Source organism: Pantherophis guttatus, chromosome 3 (genome assembly GCF_059756535.1).
Source record: "Pantherophis guttatus breed Tessera chromosome 3, ASM5975653v1, whole genome shotgun sequence".
Lineage (NCBI taxonomy): Eukaryota > Metazoa > Chordata > Lepidosauria > Squamata > Colubridae > Pantherophis > Pantherophis guttatus.
The window spans coordinates 7,753,153-7,774,903 of record NC_142065.1 but is presented as its reverse complement, the minus strand read 5'-3'; the positions used below and the strand labels follow the sequence as shown (position 1 = coordinate 7,774,903).

At 45.2% G+C, this 21,751-nt stretch overlaps 1 protein-coding gene and 1 non-coding gene across 3 annotated transcripts in view; both read right to left on the bottom strand.

Moving 5' to 3' along the window:
* LOC117679398 (peroxidasin homolog) overlaps positions 1–13,904 on the bottom strand; it is a 126,643-nt gene extending 112,739 nt beyond the window's left edge. For both annotated transcript variants that reach the window (XM_087889004.1, XM_060684349.2), the window contains exon 1: positions 13,544–13,904. In XM_087889004.1, coding sequence (XP_087745130.1) covers positions 13,544–13,842 — 299 coding nt within the window. In that variant the 5' untranslated portion in view covers positions 13,843–13,904. The remainder of the gene's footprint in view (positions 1–13,543) is intronic.
* LOC117679422 (U5 spliceosomal RNA) lies at positions 1,497–1,611 on the bottom strand. Its single transcript, XR_004595389.1, has one exon. It is a non-coding gene; the product is annotated as a U5 spliceosomal RNA (small nuclear RNA).
* Positions 13,905–21,751: the final 7,847 nt, after the last annotated feature.

Here is a 21,751-nt window from a genome sequence, read left to right as displayed (position 1 = left end):
AAGATGATTGAGGGCTTTGCGGGATAAATTGTATAATGAATGGTTAAAAGAACTTAGGTTATGTCTGGCCCAAAGAAGAAAAGGGTTAGGAATGACATGATTACTCGGAGGTCTTCAAACTTGGCAGCTTTACAGTATAGCTGTATACATTGTATACAAACAGTATAGCTGGCTGGACAATTCTGAGAGTTGAAGTCCACAAGTGGTAAACCTGACAAGTTTGAAGACCTCTGTGATAACTGATTTCCAGTATTTGAGGAGATTCCACAAGATGGGGGGAGGGGGTCAACCTCTTTCCCAATGCACCAGAAGGCAGGATAAGAAGCAACAGATGGACATTAATCAAGGTGAGAAACAACCTAGAAATAAGGAGAAATTTGCTGACAGAACAATTAACCAGTGGGCCCTCTGGTCTTCAGAAGTTGGAGGTGCTTCATTGCAGGAGATTTTCGAGAAAAGATTGGGCATCCATATTTTATGGGATGGTATGACCCCCTCCTGCCTTGGGCAAGGGATTGGACTAGAACAGGGGTCCCCAATCCGTGGGCCACAGTCTGGTACCAGACGGCGGCCCGTTGGAACCCGGGTGTCACAAGCTGCAGGCTAACCTATGAAACTCCATTTGTGTAAGCAATGGGCGTGTGCCCAAAACCATCCCCTCCCCCACCCCCGCTGCCAGTCCACAGAGCCGGAAAGGGTTGGGGGCCTCTGGACTGGAAAATCTCCAAGGTCTCTTTCCGGTCCTATGGTCCTATATACGTTTTACAAACCAACCAACAAATATCCATTATTATTCCTTGAACCAATCAGAAAAGCAACTGAGAGGTATTTAAGAACCTATTCCATTGATAAACCTACCCCAGCCAGCCCCCCCCCCTTTGGGATCCAGCCAAATGCAAAGATGCAAGATAATGCCTAGATCAGGGGTGTCAAACTTGAGGTCTTTGGGCCAGATCCAGCCAGCAACGTGGGGCCATCCTGGAAAATGTCCTTCGTCGCGGTCTACCCAATGCAAAGTGGAAACATGCCAGCAGTTTGGAGAGTGGTGTCAAGATGATCACGCCCACTCATCTGGCCATGCCCACCCAGTCAGCCATGTCGTCTCACCCCCTTCCTCCAGGTCAACCACAGCCCTGATATGGCCCTCAATGAAATTGAATTTGGTTATCTGGTAGGTCAGCTGCAGCAGTGCCCCTCAACCATTTGGGCACCAGGCACCAACCAGTTCGTGGACTAGAGCTGATGTGGTTTTGTGGGCTGCCTGAATCTAGCTTGCTTATGCTGCAGAGTGTCGGGTCCATAGATCAGAAGTTGGGGATCCAACAAGCCATGAGAGTTAACAGCGAAAGAAAATATTTCTCAGTCATGTAGACATTGCAATGTAAATGAGCAATAAATAACACACGCAGAAAAACACTCTGTGAAACGAAGAGCTAGAAAAAGGAAGTGTGAAGCACACTCATAATTTTTCTCTATTTTTGGAACCAGGCAAAGGTAGCCCTACCGAAGCAGGGCCTCAAAAAATTAATCGAAACTCATAAATGTTCCTCTCCACGGAAATCTTTAGTAAAAGGCGAAAGATTTATACGATCTGAAGAGAAACCAGAGTATGACTTTCCAGCCTCTCCGACGCGAACCGCTACGGTGGCGAGCGCTACTAATGTTACGGCGACAAAAGAGCCATTCTTAAAACACGTGTCATCCCGTCGAGATAAATACCTTTGCAACCGTTCCCGTCGGTTTTAATAACCGCGCCTTTCGCACGAAAGGATAAATTGCAAAAAATGACGGGGAGCCGCGCGGATTGTGCCTCGCAAAGCATCACGGTCGCACTGAATGCAAATGAAGCAGCTTTGTCTCCCCGCCCAGCTCAGTTTGATCGTATTCAAGTCGGAGTCACGCCGAGTCGCATTCAGAGGGCAGAGTGACGTTACGTCAACGCGGTTTCAGGAGGGACCTGTGCTTTTTTTTTTGAAATCTGCATTCTCACAACCTTGCAAGCGTGGATTTTGTGCTTGTCCAAGGATCTTTCCCTGTCTGATGTTACGATTGCAGCCGTCGTTTGCTTCGGATTAAAGCACCGTTCCTCATTTCCTGCAAAACTGGGAAAACCTTGGGCAGGGTCGCCTCCCCTTTCCTTGCAGGATCGTAAGCATATGCTCTGAAGTGGGGAAAATCCTTGGCGCAAGTGGAGCACTCGGCTCATGCTCAGAGGTCCCCTTGACCTAATCTTCAAATTGCAAGACCAGGTTCAAAATAAAAGAGCCTCCAAGCCTGAAGGAGACCCGATTCGGATTAAAAATCGATCAGCCTCTCAATGGCAACGGCCCGCAAAGTTTGGAAAATGCACCCCTGCCCAGGTGCAATGTGCATTGCACTGTCTTAAATTGTGCAAAGTTGCTTAACTTCCATCTTGCACCGAGCAAGGAAATGCTGACAATAAGCAAAACGACTCGCTTTTGTGATTGGCTACCAGTAATCCTCGATTTACGACCAGGATAGAGCCTCCCCCCCCATTTCTGTTGCTAAGCGAGACATCTGTTAAGTGAATTTTGCAGCATTTTACGACCATTTATTGCTGTGTTAAGTGAATCATGGCGGTTGTTAAGCGAGTAACACGGTTGTTAAGCGAATCCGGGCTTCTCCATTGACTGCTTGTCAGAAGGTTGCAAAAGGGGATCACATGACCCTGGGACATTGCCACCGTCATAAATACGAGTCAGTTGCCGAGCATCTGAATTTTGTCCACCTGACCATGGGGAAGTGTGCCAACCAATCATAAGTCACTTTTTTTCAATGCCATTGTCACTTTGAATGGTCACTAAACGAACTGTTGTTAAGTCGAGGACTACCTGTGATGTGGATTTTGTCAATGTGGATGGTGTTGCAGTGTTGTTCCAGATGTTTTGGGATTGCACCCAAGGCGCCTATAATTATTGGTGCTGCCTTTGCTTTCGTTTACCTTAGTCATTCTATTTCTATTTGCAGGTCTTTGCATTCCGCCCCACCCCATTTCTTTCCCCTCTATTTTGCTGTCTCCAGATAATACAACACCCACAATCCAGAGTGTTATTATTGTATGTTTAACAGTGTTGCCAGTTCTTTAGCTGGTGTAGGCTGCATTAGGTTCTCCCAGGGGTGAAATGTAAAATGTGTTATTACCGGTTCTGTGGGCGTGGCTTGGTGGTGGCGGGTAATGTGACTGAGTGGGCGTGGCCAAATTTTTTCTAATGCTTTGAAAAGCCTCTGCCGATCAGGCAACTCGGCTGGGATCATCAGAGAGGCTTTTTAAAAAATACCTCTCTGCCGATCAGGCAACTCGGCTGGGATCGTCAGAGACTTTTCAAAGCATTTTTTTAACCACTTCTTCGGTCAAGTGGTTGCAGAAAAAAATGCTTTGAAAAGCCTCTGGTGATCCCAGCTGAGCCGCGCGATCATCAGAGGCTTTTTTTTTTTACTTTTAAAAGGATTTTTTCGTCGGAAGAGGTTGTAGAAAAAAATGCTTTGAAAAGTAAAAAAAAAAAAAAGCCTCTGATGATCCTGCGGCTCAGTTGAGCATGGGGGGGGGGGCGCGCAGGGATTTTTGCTACCGGTTCTCCGACCACCACCCGCCATCACTACCGGATCAGGTGATCCGGTCCGAACCGAGAGCATTTCACCCCTGATCGAGCCCAACATTTCTGTCGTTGAGTGAGAATTCGTTGAGGGAGTTTTGACTCATTTTTTGACTCATTTTTCTTGCCACAGCTGTTAAGTGTATCATTGCAGTTGTTAAGTTAGCAACCTGGTTGTTAAGTGAATCTGGCATCCCCTTTGATTTTGCTTGTTAGAAGGTCGCAAAACGAGATCATATGACCCCGGGATCGGGCAACCATCACAAATATGAACCAGTTGCCAAGCATCCGAATTCTGATCACGCGACCATGGGGATGCTGCAAAGGTCATAAGTGTGAAAAACGGTCCTAAGTCACTTTGTTCAGCGCTGTTGTAACTTTGAACAGTCTCTAAATGAACTGTTGTAAGTCGAGGACTAGCTGCACAATCTCCTAATATTGCCACCTCAATTACCCACACTTTCTTTTGTTCAAAAGCAATTCAATATGGTGTTTTGTGAGTCACGTTTGTACAAGTGACTTATGACCCGTTTCTCACATTTAATGTCCATTGCAGCAACGCCGTGGTCACGTGATCAAAATTCAGGTGCTTGGCAACCGGCTCATATTTATGACGGTTCTAGCGCCCCGGGGTCACCTAATCCCCTTTTGCGCCCTTCTGACCAACGAAATCAACGGGGAACCCAGATTCAATTTACAACGGTGTTGTTATTCACTTAACAATACAGCGATTCACTTAAAACATCAGTCAGCAACCCGCAGCTCCAGAGCCGCATGTGGCTCTTTCATCCTTCTGCTGTGGCTCCCTGTTGCTGGTCGGCGCCACAATTTTGAGAGGAGCTTCCGGTTTGGGGAGGGGGAAGCATGGCGTGCCAGGAGGAGACTCTCTGAATGGGTTTAATGTAGTCGGCTCCACAATTGATAGGGCTTTTGGTTAGGACAGGTAGAGGAAAAAGGACACTGCACTAGGAGGAGACTCTATGGTGGGGGAACTGGACTTCCGGTCGGCTCCAGAATTGAATGGGCGGCTTTCGGTTAGGACCTCTGTGGCTCTTTGAGGGTTTGAGGTTGCTGACCCCTGACTTAAAAACAACTGTGGCAAGGGAGGTCATGAAAATGGGCTTAAAATTCACTCAACAGATGTCTCTGTCACTGCGTTTTTTTATTTCCCAGCTGAGCTTCATTATTTTTGGACTAATAGACTTACTGTAGTTTGCCAAGTTCCTTATCAGTATTTTACTACGCATGTCCGCATTCCTTCACACTCTTTCCTTTGTTCTCATGCCACGAGGGTGTCGGTTGCTGAAAGGCAGCTGGCCCAATTTACTGTCAAAATGTAACAATTATCTTTCTTAGTGAGGTGTTTTATTTTCTTTATAACAAATAAATGAGTTTTATTAGAAACTTTTCTTCGCGTTTCTTTTCAAAATATTGCAAACAAGGAGGAGCCACGATCCATCCTCTAATTAACCAGGGTGATTTTTCCCAGAGCCAAAGATGGGATTAATAAATGCCCTGACAGTCTCACTTAGCGACATAATTTTTTTGGGGGGGTGTCAGTTGTGGTCGTGAGCCAAGGACTACCTGTATCAGAAAATCTCACAACCTTTTAACCTGTTCGTGTTTAACATATTTTCATCCCTTATAATTCCCACCCATTTTCAGGACCGGCGCAGGATAATTTTTACAGATGTTCGAGTGACTCATTTTGGCCTCGGTGTGAGGGGTTGTTTTGTAATCAGCTTTTGCGATCTTTTTGCACGAGCAGCTGAGTCTGTGATCTACTGTTTCTTCTGCTTCTTTTGCACTGTCTGTACTCGCAGCCCGCCTGAACATCTGGTTGGATGGTCAAAGGCAGCTAAAACTTTTGCTAAAAGGCCTCAGGGATATTTCTTTCTTTCTTTGCCCCTCCCTACAAATACTTTTTATCTTGATCTGGCTCTGTTTAATATTCAGATTGCACAGCAGGAAAGAAACTTTTTAATTCAATCCCCTCTCCAAGATAAACAAGGGGCCAGATCTTGGAAGAAACCCAATGCCAGTTCGCAAACATTGAGTCTGCAACTAGGAACAGATTAGGTCAAAAGAAAACTCTGGCTAGCTAGAGAAATAAAAGTGGATTTAAAAGAAAAGCATTGGAAATGGCTTGTTTTGCAGAAATCACCTCTTTCAAATCCAGACTTTCTAGCAAAATTGTCTCCTGTCTTGAAGGCTACTTATTAGCTGTACGGGTAGTCTTCAATTTACGACAACAATTGAGCCCAAAACTTCTGTTGCTGAGCAAGACAATTAAGCGAGTTTTGCCCCCATTTTATAACCTTTCTTGCCCCGGTTGTTAAGTGAATCACTGCACTTGTTAACGTTAGTAACCCAGTTGTTAAGTGAATTTGGCTTCCCCGTTTGACTTTGTGTGTCAGAAGGTCGCAAAAAGGGATCACACGATTGTGGGACGCTTCAACCGTCATAAATACGAGTCAGTTGCCAAGCGTCTAAGTCTTGATCATGTGACCATGGGGATGCTGCAATGGTCGTTAAGTGTGAAAAATGGTCACAAATCCCTTTTTTCAGTTCTGTTGTAACTTTGGTCACTAAACGAACGGTTGTAAATTGAGGATTACCTGTATTGAAAAGGCTCTAATAAAAAGATGAATCGGTGAAGTGGGAATACAGGTAATCCTCGAGTTATGACCATAATGGAGTACATAAATTGTAAAGATCCTAAAAACCACATGGTTTTAGGACCTTCTTTTGCAGTGGTCATTAAGCGAACACCAAGACAGTGGTGGGTTTCAAATTTTTTTACTACCGGTTCTGTGGGTGTGGCTTGGTGGGGCGTGTTGTGGCAGGGGAAGGATACTGTAAAATCTCCATTCCCACTCCACTCCAGGGGAAGGTTACTGCAAAATCCCCATTTCCTCCCAATCAGCTGGGACTTGGGAGGCAGGGAATAGATGGGGGCGGGGCCAGTCAGAATTTTTACTACCGGTTCTCCGAACTACTCAAAATTTCCGCTACTGGTTCTCTAGAATTGGTCAGAACCTGCTGAAACCCACCTCTGCACCAAGGTGATTAAGTGGCATGATTTTGCTAAAAAAAAGGAAGCATATGCCAGTTTTCACCAAAACCATCATGACTGTCAGGTGACAGCGGACTGCTGCAAAGAGCCGTAAATGAGGCCATGTTACGGAGCTCACAAAAATATGGTCATGTGATCTAGTCCCTTAGCCATGAAAGCCAGCTGAGTGACTTTGAGCCACTCACCAGGGGACTGTGAGTTCCAGTCCTGCCTTAGCTACAAAAGTGAGCTGGAAGATTTTGGGCCAATCACCAAGAGATGGTGAGTTCTAGTCCTGCCCTAGGCATAAAAGGTGGCTGGGTGACTGGGCTAATCACCAAGAGACGGTGAGTTCTAGTCCCGCCTTAGGCATGAAAGCCAGCTGGGTGACTTTGGGCCAGTTACTGTCTCTCCACCCAACCCACCTCATAGAGTTATTGTGGGGAAAATAGGAAGAGGAAGGAATATTAAGTACACTTGCTGCCTTGAGTTATTTATAAAAATAATAAAAAGTTAAAAAAAGTCAGAAATGAAGAAAAATGAAGGAACGATAAAAAGGAAAGAAAACAAAAAGAAAGGAAAAAAGGGAAGAAGAAAGGAAGGGAAGAAAGAAGGGAGGAAAAAGGAAAGAAGATAGAAAGAAGGAAGAAGAAAGGAAAAGGAAAGGAAGAAGGAAAGAAAAGGAAGGGGACAGTGGTGAAATGTAAAATTTGTTACTACCGGTTCTGTGGGCGTGGCTTGGTGGGGGGGGTAATGTTACTGTGGGCGTGGCCAACTTTTTTTTTTTTTTTACTTTTAAAAGCATTTTTTGTACAACCTCTTTGGCTGAAGAGGTTGTAGAAAAAATGCTTTTAAAAATAAAAAAAAGCGCCTCTGATGATTGCGTGGCTCAGCTGGGCATGGGGGGGGGCAGGGATTTTTGCTACTGGTTCTCTGAACCACCCGCCGCCATCGCTACTGGATCGGGCGATCCGGTCTGAACCGGGAGCATTTCACCCCTGAAAGGGGAGAAGAAAAAAAGAGAAAAAAGAAGGAAGGAAGGAAAAAAGAAAGGAAAGAAAGAAAGGAAGGAAAGAAAGAAAGAGAAAGAAAGAGGAAGGAAGGAAGGAAGGAAGAAAGAAAGAAAGAAAGAAAGAAAGAAAGAAAGAAAGAAAGAAAGAAAGAAAGAAAGAAAGAAAGAAAGAAAAGCAGTGAAATCCACTTTGAAATCCACATCTTGGCAAGACAACATTTGAGTCAATTAGCTGACCCCACCTGTGGGTTCTGCACTGCTGAGTTGCCAATGCACCTCAAGCCAACCGTAACCCCCTTTTCCACGAAACCCAAGCATAAGCCAGCCCCCCTCCCCATTCCACCCCCCCCCCATCAACTCTGCAAGCTGCAATTCAGGTTTTTTTTTCCTCTGGACCGATGCTGAGTTCCTTTCCACGCAGTTGACCTTGGACTTCAAACGGACGCCGTGGAACAAACCAGCCACGGATCTAATTGGGTTTGAAAATTGCAGAGCACAAATGGCCCACAGCTGTTGTTCGCCTTGGAACCCGTTCAGCCCTTCACATTTGGGGCCTCCACGGCTCCCAGCAGCAGAAGAAGTGCCAAAAAGACAGTTTTGGTCATTCATCCAGCAGGCTGTTTTTCAGAAGAGCTGCGTTTCCTGTGCATTTGCTTCTCTTCGCTGGCCGAATTTGGGGAAGAAGCAGGGGGGGTGGGGGGAGAAATGCATGGCTTGCTTTAGGGAAAATTAGGATAATCTGAGGTATTTTCTGCAAGGCAGCAAAGTGGCCTTTGATTAAAAACACGGAACAGATCCCTTGTTCCTTGTTACGAGATGGAAACGGTTCAAGGAGCACATGTTGAAATAAATAAAAATACATGTAAATGGTTTTTTTTTTAAATTATTGGAATATCAGGCGGGGTTGTTGAGGCTTTTCAAATATACAAAATGGTGGGCCTAAGCCAGAGGTCTTCAAACTTGGCAGCTTTAAGACTTGTGGACTTCAACTCCCAGAATTCTCCAGCCAGGATAGCTGGAGAATTCTGGGAGTTGAAGTCCACAAGTCTTAAAGCTGCCAAGTTTGAAGACCTCTGGCCTAAGCAGTGTTTCTGAAACGTGACTACTTTTAAGATGGGTGGACTTCAACTCCCAGAATTCCCCAGCCAGGCTGGCTAGAGAATTCTGGGAGTTGAAGTCCACAAGTCTTAAAGCTGCCAAGTTTGAAGACCTCTGGCCTAAGCAGTGTTTCTGAAATGTGACTACTTTTAAGATGGATGGACTTCAATCCCAGAATTCCCCAGCCAGCCATGCTGACTGGGGAATTCTGGGAGTTGAAGTCCACCCATCTTAAAGTGGTCAAGTTTCAGAAACACTGATTGAAGGGAAAGGAAACCTACTTATTTATCTTTGATGGATATCAGCCAAGATAAAATTTCATTTTTGTTTTCTCTCTACTTTGGTTTTTTTTTTTCATTTACACCTCAGCTGCATAGTGGCTAGCTATCCTCCTTTCCTGTTTTAAGTTCTCCAATTAGAGACAAGCACACATCATATATTTTCCACTAGCTCTCTCTCCTCTCAGTTCTTCTGAAGACTCAAATTACAGCAAACCTTGAGGAATATTTTAAATCTAGGCAACCTGATATATCTCTGGTGGATTTTTTTTCCCTAACAAAGATTATTCATTTTGTCCTAATATGTTCTCAAAATGCTCTCTTTAAAAATACAGCCATGCTTCTCATACTTTTAATTATCTTAAGTATCAAGATCCTCGAATTACGACCACAAATGACCCCAAAACATCTGTTGTAAGTGAGACAGTTCAGGGAATTTTGCTCCATTTTGCGACCTTCTTGTCACAGTTGTTGAAATGAATCACCGCAGTTGTTAAATTAGTATATATTTAGGAAGGTCGCAACGTCCTGAGATCATGTGACCCCCTTTTGCGACCTTCTGACAAGCAGTGTCAATGGGAAAGCCAGATTCACTTAACAACCGTGTTACTTACTTAACAACTGCAGTGATTAACTTAACAACGGTGGCAAGAAAAGTCGTAAAATGGGGCAAAACTCAACTTCACAACCATCTCACTTAGCAGAAGAAATTTTGAGCTCAATTTTGGCCGTAAATCGAGGACTACTTGGATAGAGCCCAGCCCAGTCAGGTGGAAACTGTTACCACCTTCTGAAAATTATATTCTTCTAACGGGTGCAGACAGAGAATGTGCAGCCTACTCCTCTAAAGCATGTGGGAATCCTATGTTTACTTTTCCTACCAGTTGCACACTTGATGCTGCTTGCTCTTTTTCACTTCCCATCTGAGCAGAAAAGTTTAACAGACAGAATGCCACGAATAGATGCATGTTTTTCAATCAATCGAAATAGAGTCGGATGGGACCTTGGAGGTCTTCTAGTCCAACCCCCTTCTCAAGCAGGAAACCCTATACCATTTCAGACAAGTGGCAGTCCAGTCTCTTCTTAAAAACCTCCAGGGATGAAGGACCCACAACTTCTGGTGGCAAGCTGTTCCACTGGTTGATTGTCCTCACTGTTAGGCAGTTTCTTCTTAATTCCAGGTTGCTTCTCTCTTTGATGAGTTTCCATCCATTGTTTCTTGTCCTGCCATCTGGTGCTTTGGAGAATAGATTGACTCCCTCTTCTTTGTGGCAACCCCTTAAATACTGGAATATCATGTCCCCCCCTAGTCCTTCTTTACTCTGGCCATAACCAATTCCTGCAACCGCTCTACATATGTTTTAGTCTCCAGGCCCTTAATGCACGAGTGCACGCAATAAATATACGTTTATTAAACATAAACATAAACATAAGTGCACCAGCATGCCTACCATCCCTGTCCTAATGTTCCTTTTTACTCTTACTCTTTTCATGTATTCAAATTATGTTTATGCTTTTACCTGTTATCTTATATATGCTTGACAAATAAATAAATAAATAAAATAGACAAATAAATAAATAAAATAAATAAACAAATAAATAAATAAATAAATCCCCCGATTCACAGAAAACCAGGGGTGAAATCCAGCAGGTTCTGACAGGTTCTGGAGAACCGGTAGTGGAAATTTTGAGTAGTAAAGAAAACTGGCAAATACCACCTCTGGCTGGTCCCAAAGTGTTTTTTTTAAAATTTATTTATTTATTTTTATATGCCGCCCTTCTCCAGAGACTCAGGGCGGCTTACAATACGTTAAGCAATAGCCTTCATACTTTTGTATATTTGTATAAATATACAAAAGTCAGCTTATTGCCCCCACAAACCGGGTCCTCATTTTACCCACCTTAGAAAGGATGGAAGGCTGAGTCGACCTTGAGCCTGGTGAGAATTGAACTCGCAGTAATTGCAGGCAGCTGGATGTTAAATGCTGCCTTAGTAGGAGGCATTAGCCTCCTACGCCACTCAGGCTCCCCTCAGAGTGGGGAGGGAATGGGGATTTTGCAAATATCCTTCCCACAGCAGTGGGGAGGGAATGGGGATTTTGCAGTATCCTTCCCCCAGGACTGGGGTGGGAATGGGGATTTTGCAGTATCCTTCCCCTGCCACGCCCACCAAGCCACACCCACAGAACCAATAATAAAAACATTTTGATTTCACCACTGCACAAAACCCAGAAGGTTTATTACTATGGAATCAAGCTTCGGAAGCGATGCTACGGGACCTGCCCCAACCAGCCTGCGCAAAAAATCATGTTTCCACCTCATTTGGGGAAACGCCCCACAAACCTGTGAAAAGGCTGTAACTGTTGGAACGGTTCGAAAAGGAACATTTCCTACGTGCTGTCCCAGGTACTCAAATCTCCCTCGCAGCCGTTTGCGAAAGCTCTATCCCTGGATCACCAATTCTCCATCGCACAAAGGTTTCATTCATCCCTTCTGGCCTTTGCAAGATGCCCTCAGGGACAAGGAAACACATCCATATGCATTCTTTTAAAACAAGCTTGCTGTGTTTCTAGAGCATACTGTACGAGCTGGAAGGGACCTTGGAGGTCTACTAGTCCAACCCCTTGCTCGAGCGGAGAGACCCTCCCTATACCAGAGGTCTCCAAACACGGCAACTTTAAGACTTGTGGACTTCAACATGGCTGGCTGGGGAATTCTGGGAGTTGAAGTCCACAAGTCTTAAGTTGCCGTGTTTGGAAACCCCTGCCATGTATTAAACTGTCTTTGCATGGAAGTTTCTTGCCATGAACGGTTCTCCTTCTGCTGATCGAAAGTACAGTTGAACCCAAAGAATATGTCTTGACTGAATGGGTGTAAAAGGAAACAAGGTGTCCCAAATATCAAAGAAAAACAAAAACATATAGAATCCACCCCGGACTGGAAGCTGAAATAAAGAGAAAGCAATATATTCTCCTCCCCATTTAGAAATATCTACATCTACATCTACACATACACAGAATGGAATGGAATGGAACGGAACAGGATAGGATAGGATAGGATAGGATAGGATAGGATAGGATAGGATAGGATAGGATAGAATATAGAATGGAATGGAATGGAATGGAATGGAATGGAATAGAATAGAATAGAATAGAATAGAATAGAATAGAATAGAATAGAATAGAATAGAATAGAATAGAAAGGAATAAGGAATAAGGAATAAGGAATAAAAATAGAATAAGGTTAAGACTAAGACTAAGACTTAATAGAATAGAATAGAATAGAAATAAGGAATAAGAATAAGAATAGGAATAGAATAGAATAGAATAGAATAGAATAGAATAGAATAGAATAGAAATAAGGAATAAGAATAGAGTAAGAATGAGAATAGAATAAAATAGAAATAAGGAATAAGAATAGAATAGAATAGAATAGAATAGAATAGAATAGAATAGAATAGAATAGAATAGAATAGAATAGAATAGAATAGAATAGAATAGGAATAGGAATAGGAATAGGAATAGGAATAGGATGGAATAGAATTCTTTATTGGCCAAGTGTTATTCGACAAACAAGGAATTTGTTTTCAGTACATAAACTCTCAGGGTACATAAAAATCAAGAATCATAAGATACTTAGTGATAATGAGAGGGTGCTAAATAAGCAATCAAATCATACTAGGAAACTAAATATAAGTCGTAAAACAATATAAGTATAAAACAATATAAGTCGTAAAGATACAAGCAACAAGTTTATAGTCATAAGTAGGAGGAGATAGGTAACAGGAAGGATGAGAAGAATAATAGTAATACAGCCTCAGTAAATAGTTTGACAGTGTTGTGGGAATTAGTTGTTTAGTGATGGCATGCAGGAAAAAACTGTCCTTGTGTCTAGTTGTCCCGATGTTCTGTCTGTCTGTCTGTCTGTCTGTCTGTCTGTCTGTCTGTCTATCTATCTATCTATCTATCTATCTATCTATCTATCCATCCATCATCTATCTATCTATCTATCTATCTATCTATCTATCTATCTATCTATCTAACGTGTTTTCCCGAAAATAAGAGCCAGTCTTATATTTTTTTGAACCCTGAAATAAACGCTTGGCCTTATTGCCATGCGCTCAAAAGCTGGATTGGGTTTATTATCAGGGGATGTCTTATTTGGGGGGAAACAGGATATCTATTTATCCATTCTAGCCATCTAGCTATCTGTCTGGGTAAAACACTTCTGGCTGCTGCTCAAAAGTTTGCCGTTAGAACAGCCCTGAAAAGTATCTTGCTCTTATTCCCCTGCTATTAAAAAAAGAAGCAGCAGCAAATCATTCATTTTTTGCAATCCTAACTATCACATCTGCGACAAGAAGCCTGCTGAAGCCTAGCCAGGTTTCCCTCTCTAGGCTAAACTGGCTTGGAAAAGCTTCGCGTGCCACAGTTTGATTTGAGAAGCGAACCCAGGATTGTAACCCCCAAGTAAAACAATTACTTACAGGACGTTTGTGTGCGGTGAGACTTCGGGAACGCTCTCCAGCATCAGATGCATACATCTCACTGTCGTCCTGAAACACAAACATCGGCTGGGACAGAAACTGGCCAAGAGAGGTGTGGAGAGGACAAGCCAAATACTTAAAAAGGCTACAATTGTGCTCAGCATGGTATTTGCTGGAAGGGGGACTCTTCTGCGATTTTTGATCTGCAAAAAAAAAAGAGGCAGGCAGGAATTTCCCAGCTTTAAGAGCGAGCAGGGAGGAGGAGGAGAAGGAGAACACACACACACACACACACACATGCAGAGAGACACACAAACATATGTTTCCTATTAAGTTTGACAAGCCCCCCCCCTCCCACCCTCCCGGCTTAAGATGCTCATATAACATCTGAGAATGCAATGAGCGACCCTAGTTGGCCTTCGTAATCCATTGCAGTTGGTGGTTAATTTCGCCCTCGGCTCTCTGCCACGACACCAGCAGGGAATGCACTTTCCCTTGGTCACTGGGAGATGTTGACTGTACGTTACAATCAAAAAATGGTGCGTTGCAAAGAGAGGTTGCAGGATTTGGGCAAGGCTCGTCTGTAGAGAAAAGAAGGAGTAGGGGGGTGGCAGGATAGCTGTGTTCCCATATATGAGGGGCTGCCACGAAGAAGAGGAGTGGGCCAACTTATTCTCTATAGCAGGAGTCAGCAACCTGTGGCTCTGGAGCCGCATGTGGCTCTTTCACCCCTCTGCTGTGGCTCCCTATCATTCATAATATGCGTCACAACTGCCAATGTGCGACACCTGCCGGCACGCGATTTATTGAGCTTTTCAACCCCCGGTAGGCCAATCATGGATAAATGTGGCCGCGTGGGTGGTGACGGGAGCAACGTGGCGCTCCCATGTAACACCTCTCCTGCGCGAGCTGCACTGGCTCCCGGTGGTCTTCTGAGTGCACTTCAAGGTTTTGGTTATCACCTTTAGAGCGCTCCATGGCTTACGATCTGGTTATTTACGGGACCGCCTACTACCACCAATAGCCTCCCACCGACCAGTGCGCTCCCATAGAGAGGGGCTCCTCCGGGTGCCGTCGGCCAAACAATGTCGACTGGTGGCCCCCAGGGGGAGAGCCTTCTCTGTGGGGGCACCTACTATCTGGAACGAGCTCCCCCCGGAGATACGGAGGATCCCGGATCTGTGTACCTTCCGTCGCGCGCTTAAGACCTTCCTATTTCATCAAGCCAGCCTGACCTAAGTCTTTCCCCTTTTTAAATGGAAATTTTAAATCTGGTTTTAAATTATTGGGGTTTTAAATTTGTTCAGCCAAATTATTTAATTCGTTTTAATCTATTTTAAATTTTGTATTTATATGTTTTATTCCATGGCTGTTCACCGCCCTGAGTCCTTCGGGAGTAGGGCGGTATACAAATTCAATCAATCAATCAATCAATCAATCAATCAATCAATCAATCAATCCAAGAAAAGAAAAGTTTCAGAAGAAAACAGAACATTTATTTCAACAACATATGCTAGTTTTGTGGCCGCTCAAGAAATAATCAGGCATGGGAAGGGTTTTGTGGCTCCCGGTGTTTTCTTTTCTGTGGGAAACGGGTCCAAATGGCTCTTTGAGTGTTTAAGGTTGCAGACCCCTGCTCTAAAGCACCAGAAGGCAGGATAAGAAACAACGGATGGAAATTGATCAAGGAGAGAAGCAACCTGGAGTTAAGGAGAAACTTCCTAACAGTGAGGACAATTAACCAGTGGAACAACTTGCCTCTAGAAGTTGTAGGTGTTCCAACACTGGAGGGTTTGAAGAGATTGGACAACCATTTGTCTGAAATGGTATAAGGTCCTCGGGGTTGGACTAGAAGACCTCCAAGTTCCCTTCCAGCTTAATTCTGATTCTGATTCTGAAAGTGTGGAAAATAGATGGCTCTTTTGCACTATTCAAGGTGACCCTGAGGACACAACAAACCTCCAGGTGGCCTCAATGTTTTTCTAAAAGAATGCAAATGACCAGATGTCTACAAGGAATATAAATCCTTCCATTCCTCAGTCAGAGCTGAAGAAGCTTCTTGGATGAGAAGTGAAACATCTTCAAAGAAAAAACAAGAAAGACCAGTTGCCTCTTGAAAAAAAGCACCTTTGGGACAACCTGGATGACTGAGAATATCTACAAACTTTTAGCTACACAATTTGGGACGAGCACCCTTTGAACGGTGTGGAAGTAGGAATGGATTTCCAGAGGAAAAAATTGCAGACTACAGGAACCAGGAGCACCCCTCAGGTGACCCTGAGGACACAGGTAAACCTCCAAGTGTCTTCAACGGCTCTCTAAAAGGATGCAAATGACCAGCTGTCTGCAAGGAGTATCAATCCTTCCATTCATCATCGTTCAGTCAGAGCTGAAGAAGCTTCTTGGATGAGAAGCGAAACGTCTTCAAAGAAAAAACAAGAAAGTCCACTTGCCTTTTGCAAAAAGCACTTTTGGGACAGCCAGGAACTGGATGACTGAGAATCTTCATAGATATTAAGCGAAATGCTTGTTTGTTAAAGAGTACATTTTGCTGAAAAACGGAAATGCATTTGGGTTCCTGGCAAAGCTCTTCCTAGATTGTGGTTATGTGGTTTTGGGACACTGCAAACGGTGGTAAATGCAAGCCGGTTACAGAGCACCCAAAATGCGACCACGTGTCCAAAGGGAGGGACACTTCCTTGCATCGGCCCTCTTTGAAAACGGGTTTCAAAATAGCATTACAGGAGCATCCGTCGCAATTTCAAATGGCTGCTAGGTGACTTATTGTAAATTGATTTCCTGTACGTAGCGAACTGTTCGAAGTTATGCTGTGTGACTTGCAACTGGTCCTCGCGCTTACGACCATCGCGGCATTCCTCGCGGGCAGTTGGCAACTGAGATGCATTTTATGACCCTTGAGGGCACGCGATCACCTTGTGTGATCCCTTCCACCCGGCTTCCGACAAAGTCAATGGGAGAATGCCGGGTTTGCTTAACGATGGCATGATTCACTTTACAACCATAACGGTTCGTTTAACAACCAGCGTGAAAAAGGTCATAAAATGGGGTGTAACGCACTTGCCATCCATCTTGCTTAGCAACGGAAATTAGACCCAATTGTGGGTCTAACAGAAACTACGACCCAGTTGTGGTCGTAAGTCGAGGACTGTACTAATGTAGATATTACATTATCCTTGGATTTTCTGCAGAGTTTCTCAGCCCTTGTTTACCAACTCTAAGGCGTCCATCTTTCCCCCTTCCTCAGCCGCAACGGATGGAAACTAATCAAGGAGAGAAGCAACCTAGAACTAAGGAGAAATTCCCTGACAATTATTTATTTATTTATTTATTTATTTATTGGTTCGATTTATATGCCGCCCTTCTCCAGAGACTCAGGGCTGCTTACAATGAGTTAAGCAATAGCCTTCATACTTTTGTATATTCCTGCTTAGTAGGGCTTTCGCCCCCCCCAAGCGGTGTTCTTTTTTATACAAAGTCAGCTTATTGCCCCCACAATCTGGGTCCTCATTTTACCTACCTCGGAAGGATGGAAGGCTGAGTCAACCTTGAGCCTGGTGAGATTTGAACTCGCAATAATTGCAGGCAGCTGGTGCTCCTTAACAGCATTTTAGTTTGCTGCGCCACCAAGGCTCTTAATTAGAACAATTAATCAATGGATCATCTATGGAGCTTCTCGGTCATCCAGGTATCGATTGTCCCAAAGGTGTTTCCTCCCCTCCCCCCCGCAAGAAACAACTGGACTTTCTTGTTTTTCTTTGAAGACGTTTCACTTCTCATCCAAGAAGCTTCTTTGGCTCTGACTTTATGGTGGAGAAAGGAAGGATTGATACTCCTTGCAGACAGCTGGTCATTTGCATCCTTTTAGAGCAGTGTTTCTCAACCTTGGTAGCTTGAAGATGGGTGGACTTCAACTCCCAGAATCCCCCAGCCAGCGCTGCTGGCTGGGGAATTCTGGGAGTTGAAGTCCACCCATCTTCGAGCTTCCAAGGTTGAGAAACACTGTTTTAGAGGGTCCTTGAAGCACTTGGAGGTTTATCTGTTTCCTCAGGGTCAACTGAGTGGTGCAAATGGGTGTGGGGTCTTCTTGGAACCGCTGAAAGGACTGGAGATAGATGATGTCTATTGATGTCTGTTTGATTGCCGAATGGTAAATTGCTTGTTACTAAGTGTATAAAGTGCGCTACACAGCAGCTGTGTGTAGCGCTAACTTTAAACATCGATGCCGGCTTGTGCCTTACTCCTGCCTGTGTTGCTGTGCTTAACCTGCAAGACGCTGCAAACCTTGGTAGTACAGTGGTCTAAGGCACCCTGTTATTAAGCTGGTTATTAAGACCAGCTGCCTGCAATTACTGCAGGTTCGAATCTCGCCAGGCTCAAGGTTGACTCAGCCTTCCATCCTTTCTAAGGTAGGTAAATTGAGGACCCACTTTGTGGGGGGCAATAAGCTGACTTTGTATAAAAATATACAAAAGGATGAAGGCTATTGCTTAACGCACTGTAAGCCGCCCTGAGTCTCCGGAGAAGGACGGCATATAAATCAAATTAAAAAAAAAAAAAGGTCGTATCCCTTCCCCTCTGTTGAGAGAGGGCTGTTCAGTTTGGACACAGATGGCCTCTTTGACCCCTCTTTCAAACCAGCCGTCCTCTCTGGAGGTTTTCAAGAAGAGACTGGGCAACCATTTGTCCAGATTGATATACGGCAGTGATGGCTAATATTTTTGCCGTCGCGTGCCAAAAGCGGAGGTTACGCGGGGGGGGGGGGTGTCGCACATGTGCGTGCCCACACCCACAATTCAATGCGCCCCCCCCTGCGCACATGCATGTGCGACCACCCCATACTCCCCCTGTTTTTGGCACGTGATGGCCCAGTGGGCCCGGTAGGCCCGTTTTTCGCCCTCCCCAGGCTCCAGAGGCTTTCTAGGAGTGAAAACGGCCTTCCCCACCTGCCTGGAGGCCCTCTGGAGGCCGGAAATGGCCCATTTGCCAACTTCCAGTGTGCCCGGAAGGCCCGAAAATCAGTTGGCCTGCGCGCTCATGTGCACCGCAGTTGACCTAGGGCCATGATGGCGAACCTATGGCACGTGAGCATTGCCCTAGCTCATCTCCAGCGCACATGCATGCACCAGCCAGCTGATTTTCGGGCCTTCTTGGCCCACCGGAAGTCAGGAAACATGCTGTTTCCGGCCTCCGGAGGGCCTCTGGGGATTGGGGAAGGCCGTTTTTGCCCTCCCCAGGCTCCTAGAAAGGCTCTGGAGCCTGGGGAGGGTGAAAAATAGGCCTACCAGACCCACCATGCCATCGCGTGCCAAAAGCGGGGGCAGCGGGGCAGGGGGGTTATGCGCGCATGTGCAGAGGAGCGGGGCACATTGAATTATGGGTGTAGGCACACACGTGCGTGACTCCCCCCTGCTCCCCCCACTTTTGGCACGCGACGGCAAAAAGGTTAGCCATCACTGACCTAGGGCAATGCTTGCGTGCCCATTGATATGGCTCCGCGTGCCACCTGTGGCACGTGTGCCATAGGTTCACCATCACGGATATAGGGTTTCCTGCCTGAGCAAGGGGTTGGACTAGAAGACCTCCAAGGTTCCTTCCAACTCTGTTATTCTGTTATTCTTTCCCTCTGCAGGGCCCCATCGCAGATGAATCCCTCCGGCTGAGGCCTGACCGATGCCAGCTCAGACAACCATCCATCCTAAATGAAAGGGATTATTCACTCTTGGCTGATTTTTAGACATAAACGAACTCTAATTAAGACTAATTGTCAGGGCAAAGAACCTCGCTGGTTGGAGAAGAAGCCTTAGATGCCTTTTCAACAGTCTTTTAATCTTTATCTGGGCTTCAGGACACACAATGGGAGAACATAATGGCAGGGGGAGTGAAAAAGAGAAGTTGGATTCCTACTTGGAGGTTTTTTAATCTTCCGATGAATTGCTAGCTCCTTTGAGCCTTGATAAATGAACTTGATTAAATCAACTGCCAGTTCTCTGATGCTATATTTAATAGTAAGAGGTTCAGGACATCCATTCCCTGGTTATTTGTTGCCGAGAAGAGTTTATTCAGTGTTTTTCAGGCTTGACAAATTTAAAGTGTGTGGACTTCCACTCCCAGAATTTCCCAGCCAGCGTGGCGGACCGGTGAATTCTGGGAATTGAAGTCCGCACATCTTAAAAGTTTGAATTTCCCCCTTTGTTTGCTACGTGATGGCCAGTTGCCTAACGGAATAAATTTAAATGGCATCCCCTACTTGCGTTCACTCAACATGCTGAAGTTGGTTAAAGCTTGGTGGGATTTTTTTGAGCTTTAATGTGTTGTAGATGCTGGCCTGAAAACCTGGAGTGAGTTCTAGTCCTACCTTAGGTATGAAAGCCGGCTGCGTGATTGGTCCAAAATCACCAGGAGACTGTGAGTTCTAATCCTGCATTAGGCATGAAAGCCGACTGGTGACTTTGGACCAATCACCAGGAGACGGTGAGTTCTAGTCCTGCCTTAGGCATGAAAGCCGGCTGCGTGAGTTCTAGTCCTGCATGAAAGCCGGTTGGGTGATTGGTTCAAAATCACCAGGAGACCGTGAGTTCTAGTCCTGCCTTAGGCATGAAAGCCGGCTGGGTGACTTTGGACCAATCACCAGGAGATGGTGAGTTCTAGTCCTGCCTTAGGCATGAAAGCCGGCTGGGTGACTTTGGACCAATCACCAGGAGACGGTGAGTTCTAGTCCTGCCTTAGGCATGAAAGCAGGCTGGGTGACTTTGGACCAATCACCAGGAGACATGAGTTCTAGTCCTGCTTTAGGCATGAAAGCTGGCTGGGTGATTGGTTCAAAATCACCAGGAGACGGTGAGTTCTAATCCTGCATTAGGCATGAAAGCCGGCTGGGTGACTTTGGACCAATCACCAGGAGACGGTGAGTTCTAGTCCTACCTTAGGCATCAGAATCAGGTTGACATTGGGCCTGTTCCTCTCTCTTAGCCCAACACCCCTCACAGGGTTCTTTTGTGGGGAAAATAGGAGGAGGAAGGAGTATTATGTTCAACGTCTTGAGTTACTTACGAAGTAATAAAAACAGGATAAAAACATCTAATAAAACACACTGACATTCTGCCAGCTTAAAAAACGTCTCCTTTGTGAGGTTAGGCCCTTCATGTGTCATCCCGGGCTTGTTCTGGAAGGTCAAAACAGGGTGGGGAAGAAGAGGTGAGAGCTAAGATTTAAAACATCTGGGTGGAAAGGCTGGCCATTTCCCTCCCACTGAGTCATTTAATTGATTTCACTGGAAAAAGGCTTGTAATGCAGAATCCGTCCCCAGATGAACGAAACGAATAGCATTCGGTTGATGGCAACTTTTGCACCAACGCAGATTCCAATACAAAAAGGTGATTTTGCAGGCATTACAGGAAAAACGAAATACATGCATATAGGTAGTCCTCACCTTATGGCCACAACCGAGCCCGAAATTTCTGTCGTTAAATGAGACAGGCGTTCCGTGAGTTTTGCCCCGGTTTTGCGACCTTCCTGGCCGCAATTCTTTAAGGGAATCCCTGCAGTGGTTAAGTTAGTAAGGCGGTCGTTAAATGAATCGGGTTTCCCCGTTGGCTTTGCTAAAGGTCGCTAAAGGGGGGGGGAAATCCCGTGACCGTCATAAAAAAACGAGCCAGCTGTCAAGCGTCTGAATTTTGCTCACGTGACCACAGGGATGCTACAACGACGGTCGCAAGGGCGAAAAACGGTCGTAAGTCCCTTTTTTTCCAGTGCCTTTGCCACGTTGGTGACTGAGTGAACTGTTTGCATGTCGAGGACTACCTGTCACCTCCTTTTTTTCCAGTGATTTGGGAATTTGGGGTTGTTTTCTCTTGGAAAAGCCGGCTGAGGGTGCGTATGTTTGTTTTGCAAAGCAACGAGGCTACGGTATTGAGTCATCCTCTTGAGACACAGCCCCCCCCCCCCCCCCCCCCCGGAGCAAAATTCGGACTCTTTTCAGAAAAAAAAGGAGGGGGATTGGGGGAGGGTGGTGAGGTTGTTTGGCTTCTCTGCTGAGAAAATCAACTTTCAGATGAGGTCAGGATGGGACGCCTGTCACCAGCCCAGTTGAAAAAAAAACCCCAGGGACTTTTCAGCAAGAAGCAGCAGAAGCAAAATTTCTTTTCTCTGATTCAGTTGAGTTCAAGGACTCATCAGTCCCTGTGCATG